Source organism: Bufo gargarizans, chromosome 7 (genome assembly GCF_014858855.1).
Source record: "Bufo gargarizans isolate SCDJY-AF-19 chromosome 7, ASM1485885v1, whole genome shotgun sequence".
In the NCBI taxonomy this organism is placed as follows: Eukaryota; Metazoa; Chordata; class Amphibia; order Anura; family Bufonidae; genus Bufo; species Bufo gargarizans.
In genome coordinates this window covers 14,328,204-14,351,024 of record NC_058086.1, presented here as the reverse complement: position 1 = coordinate 14,351,024, position 22,821 = coordinate 14,328,204, and the positions used below count along the sequence as shown (strand labels likewise).

The window sequence follows — 22,821 nt, the reverse complement described above, 5'->3', positions numbered from 1 at the left end:
AGTATTAAAAAGTCTAAGAAAACCTCTTTAACCCCTTAAGGACCAGGCTCATTTTCACCTTAAGGACCAGGCCATTTTTTGCAAATCTGACCAGTGTCACTTTAAGTGCTGATAACTTTAAAACGCTTTTACTTATACAGGCCATTCTGAGATTGTTTTTTCGTCACATATTGTACTTCATGACACTGGTAAAATAAAGTCAAAAAAATTAATTTTTTTGCATAATAAAATACCTAATTTACCAAAAATTTGGAAAAATTAGCAAATTTCAAAGTTTCAGTTTCTCTACTTCTGTAATACATAGTAATACCCCCAAAAATTGTGATGACTTAACATTCCCCATATGTCTACTTCATGTTTGAATTATTTTGGGAATGATATTTTATTTTTTGGGGATGTTACAAGGCTTAGAAGTTTAGAAGCAAATCTTGAAATTTTTCAGAAATTTACAAAAACCCAATTTTTAGGGACCAGTTCAGGTCTGAAGTCACTTTGCAAGGCTTACATAATAGAAACCGCCCAAAAATGACCCCATTCTATAAACTGCACCCCTCAAGGTATTCAAAACTGATTTTACAAACTTCGTTAACCCTTTAGGTGTTGCACAAGAGTTATTGGCAAATGGGGATGAAATTTGAGAATTTCATTTTTTTGCCTAATTTTCAATTTTAACCCATTTTTTCCACAAACAAAGCAAGGGTTAACAGCCAAACAAGACTATCTTTATTGCCCTGACTCTGCCGTTTACAGAAACACCCCATATGTGGCCGTAAACTACTGTACGGCCACACAGCGGGGCGTAGAGTGAAAGGTGCGCTGTATGGTTTTTGGAAGCCCCTCAAGGTATTCAAAACTGATTTTACAAACTTTGTTAACCCTTTAGGTGTTGCACAAGATTTAATGGAAAATAGAGATACAATTTCAAAATTTCACTTTTTTGGCAGATTTTCCATTTTAATATTTTTTTTCCAGTTACAAAGCAAGGGTTAACAGCCAAACAAAACTCATTATTTATGGCCCTGATTCTGTAGTTTACAGAAACACCTCATATGTGGTTGTAGACCGCTGTACGGGCACACGGCAGGGCGCAGAAGGAAAGGAATGCCATACGGTTTTTGGAAGGCAGATTTTGCTGGACTGGTTTTTTTGACACCATGTCCTATTTGAAGCCCCCCTGATGCACCCCTAGAGTAGAAACTCCAAAAAAGTGACCCCATTTTAGAAAGTACGGAATAGGGTGGCAGTATTGTTGGTACTAGTTCAGGGTAGATATGATTTTTGGTTGCTCTATATTACACTTTTTGTGCGGCAAGGTAACAAGAAATAGCTTTTTTGGCACGTTTTTTTTTTTGTTATTTACAACATTCATCTGACAGGTTAGATCACGTGGTAATTTTATAGAGCAGGTTGTCACGGACGCAGCGATACCTAATATGTATACAATTTTTTTTATTTATGTAAGTTTTATACAATAACTTCATTTTTAAAACCAAAAAATTGTTTAGTGTCTCCATAGTCTGAGAGCCATAGTTTTTTCAGTTTTTGGGCGATTATCTTGAGTAGGGTCTAATTTTTTGCGGGATGAGATGACAGTTTGATTGGCACTATTTTGGGGTGCATATGACTTTTTGATCGCTTGCTATTACACTTTTTGTGACGTAAGATGGCAAAAAATTGCTTTTTTTGCACAATTTATTATTTTTATTTTTTATGGTGGTCACCTGAGGGGTTAGGTCATATGATATTTATATAGAGCCGGTCGATACGGACGCGGCAATACCTAATATGTATACTTTATTTTTATTTATGTAGGTTTTACACAATGATTTTATTTTTGAAACAAAAAAAAATGATGTTTTAGTGTTTCCATAGTCTAAGAGCCATAGTTTTTTCAGTTTTTGGGCGATTATCTTGAGTAGGGTCAAATTTTTTGCGGGATGAGATGACGGTTTGATTGGTACTATTTTGGCGTACATGCGACTTTTTTGATCACTTTTATTACCTTTTTTGGGAAGTAAGGTGGGCAAAATTTCAATTTTCTCATAGTTTTTATTTTTTTATTTTTATGGCGTTCACTGTGCGGGGAAAGTAACATGACCGTTTTATAGATCAGGTCGTTACGGACGCGGCGATACCTAATATGTGTAGTTTATTTTATTTTTTTTAATTTTTATTCAGTGATAAATGTTGTTTTTTTTTTTATCTTAACTTTTTTCACTTATTTTTTTTTTTTTGACCCAGACCCACTTGGTTCTTGAAGATCCAGTGGGTCTGATGTCTGTAAAATACAGTACAGAACCTATATAGGTATCTGTAACTGTATTTTACTTACACTGAACAGATCTATGTTTCAGCATAGATCTGTTCAGCACCATGGACAGCAGGACGCCTGAGCAGGCGTCCTTTTGTCATGGGAACCTTCCCCGTCTGCTCAGTTATGGTCAGAACTGCGCAGACGGGGAAGGGTAAGGACGGGGCTCTGGGGGGGCTGTCTGGGGGCTCTCTCCCTCTCCCATCGGGGGGCTGCAAAGGCACAGCAGCCCCCCGATCGGAGAGGGAGGGAGCTCCCTTTTACTGTTAACCTTTTCCATACAGCGGTCCGTACGGACCGCTGTATGGAAAGGGTTAAACGGCTGACATCGCATCAACGATGTCAGCCGTTTATACCAGGGTGCCAGCAATGTGCTGGCACCCTGGTATACCCACTGTACACCAACGATTATTCAATGGGAGGCGGGCGGGGGATCGCGATCCCGCCTGCCGCACCGCCCGCCTCCCGCAACGCCCCCACCGCCTGCGACACCCCCCCTGCACCACCCGCTGCCATCAAATCATGCAGGGGTGCACTATATTGATTTTAGACACTCTAAAGTTTCTGATCCCCGCGGTCAGGGACCGCGGGGATCAGAAACTGCAAAAAGCGCAGCAAACCGCAGGTCTGAATTGACCTGCGGTTTGCTGCGATCGCCGACACGGGGGGGTCACATGACCCCCCCTGGCGTTTTAACAGGATGCCGGCTGAATGATTTCAGCCGGCATCCTGTTCAAATTAACCCCTGCGGCGCCGGAATGCCGATTTTAAAGTCAGGACGTACCGGTACGTCCTTGGTCCTTAAGGACTCGGGAAATAGGGCGTACCGGTACGTCCTATGTCCTTAAGGGGTTAAGGGATTTAGGGGGTCATTAAACAGAAATCTGCGACTTCTCCCCGCTCAAGCCAGGTCTAAAAAAAAAAAAAAAAAAAAAAAAAAAAAAAAAGTGGGCGTGTGCACTGAAGGGCTGGCAGGCCCGTCTCTACTATTTTCTATGCTCGTTTTAGGCATAGAAAACGGTATAAATGTAAGGCAGCTCAGAAAATGGCTTACATTTAGAAGTGGCGGAGGATCCACCGAAGTTATGCAGAGGCCCGCGCCTCTTCACATCTTTGGCGGAGCCACAGCCAGGTATAGGGGTTAATAAGACCGGCGTTAAACACTAGCATTAATAAATGCCCTATTGTTTAATTATAAGTGTGTGGGAGCAGGTGGAGCATATAAAAGCTTAGTGTGAGGACCAGCCTATTCTAGTTACGTCTGTGGTCAAGTCCCAAATCAGAAGTCACTAATTGGAAATTAGGGAAGACCATAACAGACCTACATAAAAAAAAATGTTCCGCTTACTATGTTTATCACAATATTAGGGCATGTTCACGCAGCCTAAATTTCACACGGATAATGGCACGTATTCCATGCTGAAATCTACTGCCCATTGTCTCCAATGGAAAACAGTGTCGCCTTATTATATACATCTGCTGTGTAGCCAGATTAGCCTTATTGACATGTCTAATCCGAAGCTGAATCTGCGCCATAGCTCCGTGGTCAGCCGGGAAATCCTGCCATGGATCCTGCTGCAAATACATATTGGATTTTCATAACGTGTATTTTAAGCCTTGAGCACATACCCTAACTGTGTAAACTGAGCTTACAGAAGCCTCTTGATCATGGAGAACGGTAGGGACGTGTTTTGATGGGGAAGCCTTCTGACTTGACCACAAAGATAAATGCTCACCTTCTCAAAATAAGGCCCGCTGTCTGCGGCTCCCATCTCTTTGGAATTGGGCAGACGGAAGCCAGAGCGGTCCTTCCGCATCATATCATTGAAATCCCCGAGATTCACTCCCCGCTTGTCCGCCTCAAACTTCTTATCTGGAAGAACACCTGTGGACAAAAAAAATCCAAGGGGTACAATCTTAACTTTTGGTACTCAATCGCTGGAAAGGTGATGTTAGTTTTCATGCAGAAAAGGACTAAAATGCAAACATAAAACTCACCAACGGGGTGGTCCATCTTACTAGCAGATGAGTCATCCACTTGGCTCTACATAGGAAGAAAAATGGAACAGATCAATTAGTGTGGTAGATTGAGAACGAGGGACAGGAGACCATTTAAGGACTAAGTGCCACTCTAAAACCACTCGAGACATTAACCAGACAAGGTAGCCTCAGCACAAGCATCTGAGAGAAAAAGGCTAAAAAACCAAATAATAATGAAAAGAAAAGCCAGGAAAAACATACAAAAAAAATGCTCATATTCTTAGGACTTATTTATCAGCACTCAAATTTTTGTTATTCTGTTCCGTATGACGAACGAAAAAAAAAAAAAAGTATTTTAATCCCTATTTTGCATCAGTTAGGTTTCCAGTATACTTGGCAGAAGAGAATTCTACCTACAAGACTTTTCTTTCCGTTAAAATAATGACTATATGACGGAATTTAATTTAATTTCTTTTTTTTACCGTTATAGTCAATGGATGATGGACAGAAAGGGAAGGCGGCAGGCAATCCATATTTTTCTTACTAAATATAATAGAAATCCACGCAGACATAAACAAGTCTTTAGCATGGTCATCGTCTCAGGTATAGTGGAGACTGCAAGACGTGAAGCCCTACGTGAAGGGGCTAAAGTCACAAAATATATCCATAGGTCTCTCATTCTATTCTTTGAAATTCATCCTTCATGGTTTCCCATACCAAGAACCCCCTAATGAATATTCATTAAGTACCATAATGTCTAACACATTAGAGGATTGCCTTTACAGCAGCGCCCTAAAATATACCCATTAGGGGGCATTCACAAGACCGTATTTGGCGGAAAACATCGATGTGTGGATCCACATTTTGTGGACACAAGAAAGTATCCCGCCTCCAGCGATAAGATGAATGAGCAAGTGGATTATTTTTATTTATTTTTTTAATACTCACAAAAGATGCAGAAAGTTGTCCCTGTTCACGTCTCTGCATCTTTTGGCACTTCGGATTGTGTTGGCTGATGCTGCAGATGGCATTTGTGATGTTCTTCTTCAGTTCCTCCAGGGGACGTGGATCGTTCCCCACAGATAAAAATCTCATGAGGACAGGTCTGGAGAACGTGGTGGACATAACCCCTTGCTCACAGTTCGTTCCTCTGTAAGCAGTTCAGGAACCCGTTCCACTGAGTTCTGTGAGGTGCGGCATGTTGACCAATCTTGTTGGAAAAAGCAGGACATTATTTCTTCTGCAGCATCACTGCTGAAGACCTGCAAGCAGTACCGGCCAACACAATCCGATGTGCCCAACGGTGACTTGAGGGTCATAAAAAAAAAAAAAAAAAAAAAACATCCACTTGCTCCTTCATCTTGTCATACCATCGCTGGAGGCGGGCTACTCTGCACATACAGTCATATGAATGTACCCTTAGTCTAATCACTCCAAAAAGTGAGAACAAAAGGAAGGAAAGCAAATTCATAGTGCCAGTTCTTCTTTCTTCTGGCAGAGAGGTGATGGCTATTGGGTGGTTGGCCCAATTCATATAGAGGAGTACATATTTATCAATCATTCAGAAGCTAGGCAGATTCAATACAGGTAATGGCGCTCACCAGTAATCCCATGTTTGAGAACTGCTTGGACAATGGGTTTATCCAGGAATCATTGTTTCCCCCTTTTAGGGAACCCTGCAAGTAAGAAGGCATTCGGTTGTGAGGCTTCATTTACATAGAGAATTTCACGCAAAACAAAGATTAACCACTAACTGGGTACTCCACCCCCACCCCCGCCTTAGATACCCCTATAATGGTATACTTGTATTGTGTGATCATATTTGTCCCAATTTAATAAAACTCACGTCATGAAGATCACTATATGTTAGGCTCTGTTCAGACTAGTGCCACGGTGTAGCAGGAGCCATCACCCTGACGGATCTGCTCTCCGACGACCCTTATTAACTCATTGTGTTAGTTAAAGACAAACCTTAGCTTTCCTAGAAGCAGCACAGGATTTTTTGCTGCAGAGAACATCATAACTTTTCTTTCACAATCAGTCTAGCACTTTTGCCAAGATTCATTTTCTTTTTTTTTTTTTTTTATATTGGATAACGCCACAGACTTTAACCACTTAAGGACCAGGCCCATTTTTGTTTTTTCCTTCCTACATTCCAATAGCTATAACGGTTTTTAATTTTCCATTCCATTATTTTTTTACAGGATAAGGCTACATGCACACGACCGCATCTGTTTTTTTTTTGCGGATCTATTGCAACTTTTTTTGCGAGGCTACCGAACGGACATACTAATGCGGACAGCACATTGTGTGCTGTCTGCATTTTTTGCTGAACCATTGAAATAAATGGGTCCCCATCCTATCCACAAAAAAAAAAAAAAAAATGGAAAAGATACAAAAACAAAATACGTTCATGTGCATGTAGCCCAAGTTGGATAAAATCTAACATTTCTTTGCATCGCCATTTTCTAAGCTAACTGGTGAGAACATTAAAGAGGACCTGTCACCACTCCTGACCTGCCTGCTGTAATAGCTTTATGCATTCCCCATGTAACAATTCTGGAGCATCTAGGCCACACCTTTTCTTGCTAAGCCACGCTGTATGCGGAACCATTCATTTCAATGGGTCGTCCGCATAAAAAATAGAAGTTACTCCGTGTGCATTCCGTATGTCCATATTTCCGTTCCGCAAAAACACAGAACATGTCCTATTATTGTCCGCATTACGGACAAGGACAGTTCCCCTGCAAAAACCACGAGAAACAGCAACATTAAAGAGGACCTGTCACCTCTCCTGACATGCCTGTTTAAATAGCTTTATGCATTCCCCATGTAACAATTCTGGAGCATCATTTCTTATGTCTCTATGTTGTGCCATTCCTTTACTATTTCTACTAGAAGATATGAATGAATTGCTAGCAGTCTGCAGTAAGGGTACAGAGGGGAGGTAACCAGTTGGGGTTGTGTTCCTGCACAGACTCACTCTATCCAATCAGTGCTGCCATTTTTGGACTGTGCAGATACACACTCCCAACTGGTTACCTTCCCTCTGTACCCTTACTGCAGACTGCTAGCAATTCATTCATATATTCTAGTAGAAGTAATAAAGGAATGGCACAACATAGAGCCATAAGAATAGATGCTACAGAACTGTTATCACATGGGGAATGCATAAAGCAAGGGTGGCCAACCCGCGGCTCTCGAGCCACATGCGGCTATTTGCCACATCAAGGGCGGCTTTAGCGGTGGAGATGGGAAGCAGCTGCGCCGCCTAATAGAGAACATGGCACGCGCGTGGAGAGGGAGGGAGTCCCTCCCTCCCTACTGTGACGCGGCTGCCGATGCCACCGATGGGGAGATAGCAGGGAGGAGAAGGGGAGCAGCTGTGGCCACTGCATCACCAATGAATGTAATTAACACATTAGTTCAAGTATAGGAGGCAACGGGTGCCGGCGGTGGTATCACAAACCCGGCCTCAATAATGGTGTGATCTGAGGAAATTAACCCCTCAGGTGCCGCACCCCCAAGTAGTAGTATTATTGGTGGCAGTGGCCACAGGGTCCCCTCCCCCCTCTTCATTGGTGGCAGTTAATCCTGGGGCTCCGATCTATTACCATGGCAGCCAGGACGCTACTGAAGCCCTGGCTGCCATGGTAAGCTCCCTGCTGCTGTGTGTACTATGCACAGGGCAGCAGGGAGAGTATGAAGTCGTATTAACCCTGATAGAGCTCTATTAGGGTGAATAGGACAAGGGTTCTAGCCTCTAAGGGGGCTAATAAAAAAATAATAATAATTGCTCCCCTTCTCAATTTTACATATAAAATTTACAAACAATAAAAAATAAACATATTAGGCTCTTTTAACACCTGCATTACGTGCAGATCCGTCTGGTATGCGCACCTATAATGCAAACTTTTTAAAATAAAAAGTAAGTCAAAACGGATCAGTCTTGAATTACATTAAAAGTCAATGGGGGACGGATCCGTTTTCAATTGCACCATATTGTGTCAGTGAAAATGGATCCGTCCCCATTGACTTACATTGTAAGTCAGGACGGAGCCGCTTGGCTCCGCATCCAGAGCGGAATGGAGGCGGAACGGAGCCAAACTTATGCATTCTGAACGTATCCTTATCCATTCAGAATGCATTGGGGCTGAACTGATCCGTTTGTGAGATCCCCGAAACGGATCTCACAAACAGAATTAAAAACGCCAGTGTGAAAGTAGCCTTCCATATCGCCATGCCCAAAAAAGTGTGAACTATAAGAAAAAAAATAGTTCATATGCGGTGAACGCCGCAAAAAGATATAAAAAAAAAATCACAACCGCGCGATGTATAGTTTGTAGCTCCTTGTAGTCATAAGTTTTTTTTTCCTGGCTCTTTGTGTCTGCAAGGTTGGCCACCCCTGGCATAAAGCTATTAAAACAGGCATGTCAGGAGAGGCGACAGGTCCTCTTTAATGTCGCTGTTTCTCGTGTTTTTTGCGGGTGAAGCTGCTAAGCATGGACATGTTCATTCTTGGTGTGGCCAGGAAAACTGCACGTAAAAAATCCTCAGCCACAAGTTGCGAGGACTCCTATTGAAAATAATGGGAGGCGGTTTAAGCGCAGTGTGAACATACTCTAAGAGACAGAAACAGGAGATGGGGGAGATTTACGAGGCAGAATGCTGGCTTCAGTTTTTGTCAAAAATGATGTATATGCTTTACACCATATTTATTATGTGCTCTATACAAGTTTTGTCTGACAAGGGGCGTGGCTAAGCAAGAAAAGGTGTGGTCTAATATGTGCCAACATGCTCTAATTCATAAAAGAAAATATGTTGGTACACATCTTTTATATAAATGCATTTACTCTTTATAGGAGACTATATGTACAATACAACGGAGAACTGATGAAAAGCACCACAAAGCTGCCACGGCACCAGAGCCTCACCTTGATCTGTGGTTTCTTTCCTTGGCCCCACCCTGCCGAATTGTGGGAGGAGCCACTTCCCTGAGATCCTGCACTATTCCAGACACCACCTTCCTCCTCTTCGTCCCAACTGCTGTGACGCGTCCCAGACACCGGTCCTTCAGTTTCTCCCCAGCCATCTTGCATAGTTTTTGTACCTGCATATGAAAAACTTATAATTCTTTTTGCTTTTAATTTCAAAACATTTATTTTATTCCAGTATAACTGCAGATCTCACTTGTTTTTTTGCATGTAAAAACAGGAAAAACAGAAAAGTAAACCCAAAACTTCAGAATATCGCCCACCATGTCTTCACAATGGCACTCACCAGTTTTCATGGCACTGGGAGCTACAGGGGCTGCATTTCCCCAACCTGGGGTTGGAGGTCCTGTCTCCTCTCCTTCTCCCCATCCGGAAGCAGGTTCAGACGGTTCGCCCCAGGCTGATGTCCCATTATCAGTAGGAGGAACCTTATTTTTGCTCCAAACTATGAATACAAATGAAAATAAGAAATTTGGTAGATGGCACAAGGATCGGGATTGGAGCAAGTGGACTCAAATCTAGTGATAAAGCACATCTTGGTGGATCGGCAATTGACTGATACAGTTGCAGATTTTTTTTTTATTTTTTTTTTTAAATTGAATTGCATCCTTTACTTGGTAGAATTTTTTGTAATCGATTCCAATTAAAAATTTCCAACCATTTCTTTTCTTCAGCCCGCACTGGACCACCTACATTGCAGGCTGCTCAGTCTAGTTCAGAGTGAGATCCGTCAGAAGAGCTCTCATCACACCTATGGTCCATTCACACATCCGTATGCGTTTTGCGGATACGCAAATTGCAGATCGGCAAAACAGACACCGGCAACTTTGCAGACCGCACATCGCTGGCACTCTCATAGAAAATGCCTTTTCTTGTCCGCATGTTCTATTTTTTGGTGGAATGGCAGTGCGGATCCGCAAATGCGGACAGCACATTCCGGTCCTATTGAAAATGAATGGGTCCGCACCTGTTCCGCAAAATTGTGGAACGGATGCAGACCGATTTTACGGTAGTGTGAATGGACCCTTAGATGGTAGAAGTAGGGGAATTTGAAGAATTACAGGGGTTGTTTGGCCTCAGAGAAGCCCCTTGGGACCCTGAACAAAAATCCTGACCCGTCTACTGTGATGCCACTGATCCTACCCCGCTGCTTCCAGTTCTCACAAGACCAGGAAAGGGACTGTGTCCTGGTCGTCACGTTCAAGCCACTGTGACCACTCAAGCTTGCGATTAGCCACTTCGATCACAGGACCTGGTCCTACGAGGGACCAAGAAGTGGCAGGGGACTAAACAGAAGCAGGACCATATGGTACTCACTGACCCTGCACCCTGTATACACTGTGCTGTACACCATATAACTCTATACACTGACCCTGCACCCTGTATGCACTGCTGTACACCATATAACTGTATACACTGACCCTGCACCCTGTATACACTGTGCTGTACACCATATAACTCTATACACTGACCCTGCACCCTGTATGCACTGCTGTACACCATATAACTGTACTCACTGACCCTGCACCCTGTATACACTGTGCTGTACACCATATAACTGTACTCACTGACCCTGCACCCTGTATACACTGTGCTGTACACCATATAACTGTACTCACTGACCCTGCACCCTGTATACACTGTGCTGTACACCATATAACTGTACTCACTGACCCTGCACCCTGTATACACTGTGCTGTACACCATATAACTGTACTCACTGACCCTGCACCTGTATACACTGCTGTACACCATATAACTGTATACACTGACCCTGCACCCTGTATACACTGTGCTGTACACCATATAACTGTACTACACTGACCCTGCACCCTGTATACACTGTGCTGTACACCATATAACTGTACTCACTGACCCTGCACCCTGTATACACTGTGCTGTACACCATATAACTCTATACACTGACCCTGCACCCTGTATACACTGTGCTGTACACCATATAACTCTATACACTGACCCTGCACCCTGTATACACTGTGCTGTACACCATATAACTGTACTACACTGACCCTGCACCCTGTATACACTGTGCTGTACACCATATAACTGTATACCTGACCCTGCACCCTGTATACACTGTGCTGTACACCATATAACTGTACTCACTGACCCTGCACCCTGTATACACTGTGCTGTACACCATATAACTGTACTACACTGACCCTGCACCCTGTATACACTGTGCTGTACACCATATAACTGTACTACACTGACCCCTGCACCCTGTATACACTGTGCTGTACACCATATAACTGTACTACACTGACCCTGCACCCTGTACACTGTGCTGTACACCATATAACTGTACTCACTGACCCTGCACCCTGTATACACTGTGCTGTACACCATATAACTCTATACACTGACCCTGCACCCTGTATACACTGTGCTGTACACCATATAACTGTACTCACTGACCCTGCACCCTGTATACACTGTGCTGTACACCATATAACTGTACTCACTGACCCTGCACCCTGTATACACTGTGCTGTACACCATATAACTGTACTCACTGACCCTGCACCCTGTATACACTGTGCTGTACACCATATAACTGTATACACTGACCCTGCACCCTGTATACACTGTGCTGTACACCATATAACTGTACTCACTGACCCTGCACCCTGTATACACTGTGCTGTACACCATATAACTCTATACACTGACCCTGCACCCTGTATGCACTGCTGTACACCATATAACTGTACTCACTGACCCTGCACCCTGTATACTCTGTGCTGTACACCATATAACTGTATACACTTACCCTGCACCCTGTATACACTGTGCTGTACACCATATAACTGTACTCACTGACCCTGCACCCTGTATACACTGTGCTGTACACCATATAACTCTATACACTGACCCTGCACCCTGTATACACTGTGCTGTACACCATATAACTGTACTCACTGACCCTGCACCCTGTATACACTGTGCTGTACACCATATAACTGTACTCACTGACCCTGCACCCTGTATACACCGTGCTGTACACCATATAACTCTATACACTGACCCTGCACCCTGTATGCACTGCTGTACACCATATAACTGTACTCACTGACCCTGCACCCTGTATACACTGTGCTGTACACCATATAACTCTATACACTGACCCTGCACCCTGAATACACTGTGCTGTACACCATATAACTATACACTGATCCTGCACCCTGTATACACTGTAGGGATCGACCGATATTGATTTTTTAGGGCCGATACCGATAATTTGTGAACTTTCAGGCCGATAGCCGATAATTTATACCGATATTCTGGGAATTTTCATTTTTGAAAAAAAAAATAAAAAATTCCCACAAATCTGCTGAAAATTAATGTTTATTGTTAATGTGTATTTTTTTTTTGTAAATCTTTCTTTTTCATTTATATTTAATATTTTGGTGTTTTTATTATTTTTTTGTAATTTTTTTTTTTTTAACTAACTTTTAGCCCCCTTAGGGACTAGAATCCTTGTCCTATTCACCCTGATAGAGATCTATCAGGGTGAATAGGAGCTCACACTGGGGCTCCGATCGGAGGAGCAAGGGAGAGGGGATCCTGTGGAGGGGCGCACTGCGACTGGGGTGGGGGGGCCCTATGCGCCACCACTGGGGGGGGGGGGGGGGCGCACTGCGCCACCAATGTCTGATACTGGGGGGCGCACTGCGCCACCAATGAAGCTTATTCTCTCATTTATTCATATACAGGAGGCGGGAGCTGGCTGCAGGATCACATAGCCGGCTCCCGACCTCTATGAGCAGTAGCTGCGATCCGCGGCACCTGAGGAGTTAACTACCGCAGATCGCAGCTACAGCAACATAGAGGCCGGGAGCCGGCTATGTGATCCTGCAGCTCCCGCCTCCTGTATATGAATGAATGATAGATTAAGCTTCATTGGTGGCGCAGTGGCCATAGCTCCTCCCCTCCTCCTGTCCCCTGTCCTTACATTGGCGGCAGCAGCAGCACAGGGGGAGGAGACACTGCTTCCTTCTCCCCTGTGCTGCTGCTGAGGGAACATGGAGAGCGCTGTCAGCAGCGCGATCTGTGTTCCCCATACACTATCGGAATATCGGCAAAATAAATGCCGATACCGATAGTGTTCAAAATCCTGAATATCGGCCGATAATATCGGTAAATCCGATAATCGGTCGATCCCTAATACACTGTGCTGTACACCATATAACTGTACTCACTGACCCTGCACCCTGTATACACTGTGCTGTACACCATATAACTGTACTCACTGACCCTGCACCCTGTATACACTGTGCTGTACACCATATAACTGTACTCACTGACCCTGCACCCTGTATACACTGTGCTGTACACCATATAACTCTATACACTGACCCTGCACCCTGTATACACTGTGCTGTACACCATATAACTGTACTCACTGACCCTGCACCCTGTATACACTGTGCTGTACACCATATAACTGTACTCACTGACCCTGCACCCTGTATACACTGTGCTGTACACCATATAACTGTACTCACTGACCCTGCACCCTGTATACACTGTGCTGTACACCATATAACTGTACTCACTGACCCTGCACCCTGTATGCACTGCTGTACACCATATAACTGTACTCACTGACCCTGCACCCTGTATGCACTGTGCTGTACACCATATAACTACTCACTGACCCTGCACCCTGTATACACTGTGCTGTACACCATATAACTGTACACACTGACCCTGCACCCTGTATACACTGTGCTGTACACCATATAACTGTATACACTGACCCTGCACCCTGTATGCACTGTGCTGTACACCATATAACTGTACTCACTGACCCTGCACCCTGTATACACTGTGCTGTACACCATATAACTGTACTCACTGACCCTGCACCCTGTATACACTGTGCTGTACACCATATAACTCTATACACTGACCCTGCACCCTGTATACACTGTGCTGTACACCATATAACTGTACTCACTGACCCTGCACCCTGTATACACTGTGCTGTACACCATATAACTGTACTCACTGACCCTGCACCCTGTATACACTGTGCTGTACACCATATAACTGTACTCACTGACCCTGCACCCTGTATACACTGTGCTGTACACCATATAACTGTACTCACTGACCCTGCACCCTGTATGCACTGCTGTACACCATATAACTGTACTCACTGACCCTGCACCCTGTATGCACTGTGCTGTACACCATATAACTACTCACTGACCCTGCACCCTGTATACACTGTGCTGTACACCATATAACTGTACACACTGACCCTGCACCCTGTATACACTGTGCTGTACACCATATAACTGTATACACTGACCCTGCACCCTGTATGCACTGTGCTGTACACCATATAACTGTACTCACTGACCCTGCACCCTGTATACACTGTGCTGTACACCATATAACTGTACTCACTGACCCTGCACCCTGTATACACTGTGCTGTACACCATATAACTCTATACACTGACCCTGCACCCTGTATACACTGTGCTGTACACCATATAACTGTACTCACTGACCCTGCACCCTGTATACACTGTGCTGTACACCATATAACTGTACTCACTGACCCTGCACCCTGTATACACTGTGCTGTACACCATATAACTGTACTCACTGACCCTGCACCCTGTATACACTGTGCTGTACACCATATAACTGTATACACTGACCCTGCACCCTGTATACACTGTGCTGTACACCATATAACTGTACACACTGACCCTGCACCCTGTATACACTGTGCTGTACACCATATAACTGTATACACTGACCCTACACCCTGTATACACTGTGCTGTACACCATATAACTCTATACACTGACCCTGCACCCTGTATGCACTGCTGTACACCATATAACTGTATACACTGACCCTGCACCCTGTATGCACTGCTGTACACCATATAACTGTATACACTGACCCTGCACCCTGTATACACTGTGCTGTACACCATATAACTGTACTCACTGACCCTGCACCCTGTATACACTGTGCTGTACACCATATAACTGTACTCACTGACCCTGCACCCTGTATACACTGTGCTGTACACCATATAACTGTACTCACTGACCCTGCACCCTGTATACACTGTGCTGTACACCATATAACTGTACTCACTGACCCTGCACCCTGTATACACTGTGCTGTACACCATATAACTGTATACACTGACCCTACACCCTGTATACACTGTGCTGTACACCATATAACTGTACACACTGACCCTGCACCCTGTATGCACTGTGCTGTACACCATATAACTGTACTCACTGACCCTGCACCCTGTATACACTGTGCTGTACACCATATAACTGTATACACTGACCCTGCACCCTGTATACACTGTGCTGTACACCATATAACTGTACACACTGACCCTGCACCCTGTATACACTGTGCTGTACACCATATAACTGTATACACTGACCCTACACCCTGTATACACTGTGCTGTACACCATATAACTGTACACACTGACCCTGCACCCTGTATGCACTGTGCTGTACACCATATAACTATACAAGCTGTGTAGGGACAGATATAGCGGCGGTGCAGACTCCAGACGATGAACACCATGCTGATGTTTTAGTGCACGACTGCCCCATGACGTTACTAAAATACCACAATAATTAAGAAATGCTAATATCGCTGATTCTTAACACCGCGGTATATCGGGACTAACGGTATATGTAGTGTGGACACTTCGGTTATGAGTGGTAATGATTTCGCCGTTTGGCACCCCTGCTCTATGAAAAGACACTTCTGATCCTAGCAACATTTTTTTTGCAGGCGACTCCAGTTGATGCATAATTATTGTAATTCTCACCTGAGAAACCTCTGTGTCCACAGAGAATTGCTTATGCAGAGCATCTGTTACCTACATGCTTCTTTATATGATTTACAGCAATCAATGTAGAATGACTTTCAGGTGTAATCCCGTGGTGCGGCCAAACCACCGCCATTAGCGGAAACCAATGTTCACAAAAGTTTGCCACAAACTTGTGCAGCCACTGGTTACCGTCTGAGCGGCCTCCCTGTGGGGGTCACACCATTTTAGTCATTCTTTTTAGATCCACTTCTAACTTTGTGACTCCAGCTGAGAGATCATACACCTCATTTTACTGCGGCTCCATTTTGTGCAGAGTGGACTGCCACGGAGGTCTATAAAACCTCTACTGTCCCTCCAAATGCCTCTCATTTCATATGCATGCATGGTCCATCAGACGCCTTCAGGACTGCATCTAGGGCAGAATATCTCTGTACACGGAGTCTAACCAAGCCCTGCATGGCTGTGTAACTCCATAGTAAGGGGCCGTACAGACCCCTTGCAGTGGTCTCTACACAGTCTGCATGAGCACTAACGGTGGCCATACGTAACAGTCTGAAGTTGAGCAAAATGGACAATGTCAACCAAAAATAACGTTCTTCTGGTGAAACTTTACAGTAAATTATTGTTTCAGCCGATCAATAACATTTAGGCTAGTTTCACACTAGCGTTCGTCGGTCCGCTCGTGAGCTCCGTTTGAAGGAGCTCACGAGCGGACCCGAACGCCTCCGTCCAGCCCTGATGCAGTCTGAATGGAGGGGATCCGCTCAGACTGCATCAGTCTGGCGGCGTTCAGCCTCCGCTCCGCTCGCCTCCGCACGGACAGGCGGACAGCTGAACGCTGCTTGCAGCGTTCAGCTGTCCGCCTGGCGGCGAGCGGATCCGTTCAGACTTACAATGTAAGTCAATGGGAACGGATCCGCTTGAAGAGGTCACCATATGGCTCAATCTTCAAGCGGATCCGTCCCCCATTGACTTTACATTGAAAGTCTGAACGGATCCGCTCAGGCATCTTGCGCACTTAGAAAATTTTCTAAGTTATTAATGCAGACGGATCCGTACTGAACGGAGCCTCCGTCTGCATTAATATGATCGGATCCGATCAAGCGCAAGTGTGAAAGTAGCCTTATCATGCTCTGCTGGGTTTAATATTTTTTGTCCAATAGTAGAAGGAAAACTCTTTAGTTCAAAGAAAGCTTGTTTGCAAACAAGAGAGCTTTCTTCAAAAGTACGTACGTCCATCGCCCGTTTGGATTGAGTGTGTATGGGCAATGTGGACGTAGAGGTGTATAAAGGGCAATGTGGACGTAGAGGTGTATAAAGGGCAATATGGACGTAGATGTGTATGGACGTGTCTGTGAAATGATCGATGATTGGTTGATGGCTGAACAGCAGATGAACAACTTCTACCTAATGTGTATGGTCACCGTAAGAGACATCCATAGATTGCAGCCCTAGGATCAACATAAATTGCACCTGGAAATTATATTTTAATTAAAGAAAGAAAGAAAAAACAAAACTAAAAAACACAACGCTAAAAAGAGGACCGGTCACCATGAAAATGCAGCGCAATATACAGGGAGCATGGTAGAGAGCATGAGTTGCTGAGCAGATTGATTTTAGTGTTTTTGGTAATATGTTAAAGAGGACCTGTCGCCACTCCTGACATTCCTGTTTTAATAACTCCACGCATTCGTCATGTAATAACAAATCTGGAGCCTTTCTTCTTATGGCTCTATGTTGTGCCATTCCTGTATTATTTTCACTATAAGTTATGTATGAATTGCTAGCAGTCTACAGTAAGGGTACAGAGGGGAGGTAACCAGTTGGGGACAGGTGTGTACCTGCACAGAATGACTATCCAATCAGCGCTGTCATTTTCAGACTGTGCAGCTACACACCCCAACTGGTTACCACTCCACTGTAGCCTTACTGCAGACTGCTAGCAATTCATTCATATATTCTAGTGCAAATAATAAAGGAATTGCACAACATACAGACATAAGAATAGATGCTCCAGAATTGTTACTACGTGGGGAATGCATATAGCTATTAAAATAGGCAGGTCAGGAGTGGTGAAAGGTCCTCTTTAAGCTAAACTAGTAATCTATTCATTCAAGTGGACAGTTCTATCAGAGATTGCTAGAATTCCCTGTATAAGTGTGAACACGCAGCTGTCAATCACTGACAGTAGCCAAGTGGGCGGTCCTAAGCTCAGAAAGAGCAGATATTTAATGTATAAAGTACAAACTTTTCTGAGGCTTTGCCAAAAAACTATCAATCTGCTCAATTTCTCCTGCTCTATAAGATGCTTCCCAGTGTCGGACTAGGGTTCATTGGGCCCAACCCTCCATTATCAATAAATAGGCTTATTAAACCTAATAGGTTTTGAATCAAAGAAATAGCCCCTTGCGGCAAGTGACTGGCTCCAAAGGCAGCTCTAAATGGTACTTTTCTCCTGGATCTTTGGGGCCCAACTGTCCAACCGCGGCCGCCTCCCCCCTCTGCCACCGCTGCTCCAACTGCGGCCGCCTCCCCCCTCTGCTGCCCAGGGCCGTCTTTACCAGGGGGCAAAAGGGGCAGCTGCCCCGGGCCCAGTTGCTCCTGGGGGGCCCAAGGCAGCTGCCTCTTGAGCCCTGCTAGCTTCTGCCCCGGGTGTCAGGCTGTCAGCTACACAGGGGGTGCTGCTATGCCATGCCTGCCGGCACCGAGTCCAGGCTGCGTACTGTGAGCTGTGATCTAGGACCTTAGATGACATCACCATGTGACAAGTAACCTAGCAATATTACTGGTCACATGGCTATGAGGTCATCACAGGTCCTACCAGGAGTGTTGCAGGAGAAGTTTCCCTTAACTGTGGAGTTTTTTGGGTGAAGATACATGTATAGTGGGGTGCTATATACTGTGGGGGGTGGGGGGGGGGCGCATATTGTGGAGTGCCATACTGCTGTACTGTATACTGTGGGGGGCTGTATACTGTGGGTGCTGTATAGTGTGGAGTGCTATACTGCTCTACTGTATAGTGTGGGGTGCTGTATAGTGTGGGGTGCTATACTGCATACTGTGTGGTGCTGTATACTATAGGGTGCTATACTGCATACTGTGGATTGCTATATACTATAGGGTGCTGGGGTGCACTGTAACACTAGGGTGAGCCGAGCCCCGGTCTCCTTCCTGCAGAGCGGTGCCCACTTCCAGCATGAGCCCAGCTGCCCAGAGCACTGATCCTGAGCCGCTGGAGTTATCAGTATTTACAGTCATTCACTTTACTCTACCAGATGTGTGGATTTTTTGTGTGTGTGTGTTGTGGTGGAGGGCGTGATTGCCTGCTAAGGTGTAGGAAGGCGGGATCCAGGGGGCCCCAAGTAAATTTTTACCCAGGGACTAATCAATATTAAAGACGGCCCTGCTGCCACCGCTGCTCCAACTGCGGCCGCCTACCACCTCTGCTCCAACTGCGGCTGTTCATTAATCATAATTGAGGTAAAATGTTCAATCACGGTTTTGATGAGCCAGTCCAACCCTAATGCTGCCTGCAGATAGCACTGCATTTTCATGGTTACAGATTCTTTTAAAAATAGTTTTTTTCTTTAAAAAAAACTAAAATTTCAGTGTGTAAAGGACGGTGCCACTATGGCAGTTTTAACAACACCAACTGAATATACCCTAAGGAAACATTTACAAGGGGGCAATAAGGGGGTATTTTGGATGTGTGACTGCAGGTTTACAGATCAGAACTCACACCATCATGGCGATCTATGATCCTATGATTTGTGGTCAGCTAAATCTGTGATCGGATGTTTTACACATTCAAAATACAGGCAGAAAACGCATCCACATTATGCTCGCGTGAATCTGGTCTAACACTCCATTCCTGTCATTCAAGTTGGTACCAAACTAAGCAAGATCCAAAGTGAGCTGAGAAGATGGCACCATCTGGTTCTGTGGATTACCAAGGTAAATCACTTAAACCAGATCATGCTGATGCCATCATTTAGGTATAATTGACAGGTTCAATATTAATATTTTAACTCTACACGACTTGAAAGGAAATGCAAATAATACAGATTGCACAGTCACAAAACTTACTTTGACCCATACCGGATGGCGCTGCCTTGCTGGCTACTGACCCTGGCATTCCCTGCTCCCGTGGCAACTGTCCAGGGTTTCCTTGCGCATTCTTGTCCCACAAGCTAACATTCTTGTAATTGTAACTGTTAGGATCACCCCAGGCCGCAGTACCATCATCAATGTCTATTTTACGTCCGATGGATTGCGTTGTTGGCTCCTCCCAGCCACTTGGCTCTTCATCCTTTGACACTGTAGGGGTAGGACCACCTTTCCAACCTGGGGTGGGTGGTTGCCGCCCATTTCCAGATGCTGGAGCCTGAGGGCCCCAAGAGCCAGGAGACTGTACAGCTGGTGTAGCTTCCTGCTGCTTGTTCCAGGGTACGGGAGGCCTAGGTGCTTCTCCCCAACTACCCCCTCCAGGTGGCCTTTTACTCTCTTCCCAACCACTTCGAGAAGCTTGGTTAACATTAGCCCCATTGCCCCAAGACCCAACATCATTTTGCCCTACTTCTCCCCAGCCAGAGGAAGCTTTGTTTCCTGAACCGTCCCAGCCAACAGGGCCTTTGGGAGGCTCCATGTCCTCACTGTTGCTTCCTCCCCATCCATTCTTTCCAGCAGACCATCCACTCCCAGGATTCATTTGTCGAGTACCCCAACCTTGCTCAGTACTTGAACCATTATCATTCTTCCATCCAGGACCTGCCTTTTCCTCTTGACGACCACCAACCCCACCACCATTCCCTCCACCACCACCCCAACCAGATGGGCTATTTTTATAGTCATTCCAGCTAGTTGCTTTGGTGTCCTTCCATTCCTGACCAGATGAAACGGGGGCAGGGGATTCTCCCCAACCAGACTTATTTTGATTGCTTTGGCTGGGGGCGTCCCCCCAACCCCCTGAGCTCTTTGCCTGTGATGTATTTTCCCAGCCTTCAGTGCCACGATCTGCTTTACCATCAGGTCGAGATTTAAGTTCCTCTGAATCCCATGCTGCATCTTGCTTTATCTGGGTTTGGCCCCAGCCAGAGTTAGAAAGTACTCTGGGATCTAAGTCTGTTCGATTCAGCATCGACTGCAAAACAGCCTGACTATCTGGAAGAGTAGGCCTATTTGAACGCCTATTACAGGAGTTCAAGCTGTCTCCACTACCCCCAGCCTTGGGGTTGCTTCCAGTGCTTTGCCCACCTGCCTCACTCCCCGCAGAGCTTGAAGAGCGGCCCCAGCAGGCCGATGATGACGTGTTGCCCTGGTTGTCGGATAGTGAGTGACCCTTCTGATTGTCCCATGCTCCAGTGCTAGTATTTCCTTGGCTTGAACCCCCCCAATCTCCAACTTTTAAGTCCTCTTGTCCTTGTCCAGACGGCTGCTTCCATTCTCCCTGAGACACCCCACCTGCCAATGATTTGTTCCCTTCACCCCACTTCACTTCACCAGGATCTGCCTGTGGGCCATATCCCCAAGAACCATTTCCACCACTTTTACTATCCCATAAATCTCCCCTGGACCCATTGGGTCTATGAGATGAAGACACTTTCCTTGCATCCTCCCTCTCTCGTCCATTATTTCCAGAATTGCCATGTCCACTGTTGGCATCTCCTGTGACAGACTGACCCCTTGTTGTCCCCCAAGTGCCAACCCCTCCATTCTTTCTTTCTCCAGTGCTTTGAGCAGAGAGGTCAGAACCTCGGCAGGCATCCCCCGCCCCAAAGGCAGTACCCTTGTTGTCAAGGGGATTTGAAGAATTTGAGTTTGTAGAGTTAGTGTTTCCATTTTTTGGTCCGTCAGTGTGATGGGTTGTTGCCGGCTCCCTGCTTGAGGCTGCAAAACCGGCACCCGCATTTTCCATCTTTGACTGCTGCTCTCGAGAGGTTGGACCCGTGGGGCCAAGCTGTGCGCTGGAGAAGCTGCCATCTGGCTCTGGGTTCCCTTTCCTGCTACCTTCCTGAACCAGGGCCGGCCAAGCCGACGGGTTGGTATTTGGGTTAAAATTGCTGAAACCAGAGGCAGGCCCCGTTCTTTCAGACCCACCCATATTCCTCCAGTTTCCTAGTCTATTAACGCCCTCTGTAGCAGGGTTGGAAGACGGGACGGGCTTAGCCTTGGGGTCAGCTTTCCATACCCCCTGGATACATTCACTGCCAGGCTGCTGCTGCTGCTGCTGCTGTTGTTGTTGTTGTTGGCCTTGGCCCCCCCTTCCTTTGTGATTAGTGGCGCTTCCTTGTGGGGGACCCTTCTCCGAGGCTGGGTTCGAGGCACTGTTGTTGTCTGTGGCGTTGTCGGAAGGGGGCTCTGCGTCCACGCCGGCTATGCAAGGCCACTCTTCCATATCCGACCCGTCTACAATCACTTTGTCCCAGGCGTGGGGAGGGTTTGTGTTAGGGCCGCTGCTGGATGGGGCTCCCGAGCCCCAAGTGGAATTTGCATAATTTGAAGTAGCAGCTGCCCCTGACGATGAATCTGGAAAAAATAGAACTTAAAATTAAACTCAAATTTAAATTCAGCAGTAAATATTAACACATCATTACATAGCTGTAATCCAATAAATATTTTAGAAAAGGGTCTATAGTTACTGTGTGTACAAGAAAACATTCCCCCTTAAAGGGGTTG

At 45.4% G+C, this 22,821-nt stretch overlaps 1 protein-coding gene across 1 annotated transcript in view; it reads right to left on the bottom strand.

The window, feature by feature from the left end:
- TNRC6B (trinucleotide repeat containing adaptor 6B) overlaps positions 1 to 22,821 on the bottom strand; it is a 101,958-nt gene that overhangs the window by 19,281 nt on the left and 59,856 nt on the right. Inside the window, 6 exon segments of the mRNA XM_044301510.1 lie at positions 4,048 to 4,196; positions 4,310 to 4,355; positions 5,893 to 5,967; positions 9,226 to 9,401; positions 9,572 to 9,730; positions 20,233 to 22,671. Coding sequence (XP_044157445.1) covers positions 4,048 to 4,196; positions 4,310 to 4,355; positions 5,893 to 5,967; positions 9,226 to 9,401; positions 9,572 to 9,730; positions 20,233 to 22,671 — 3,044 coding nt within the window.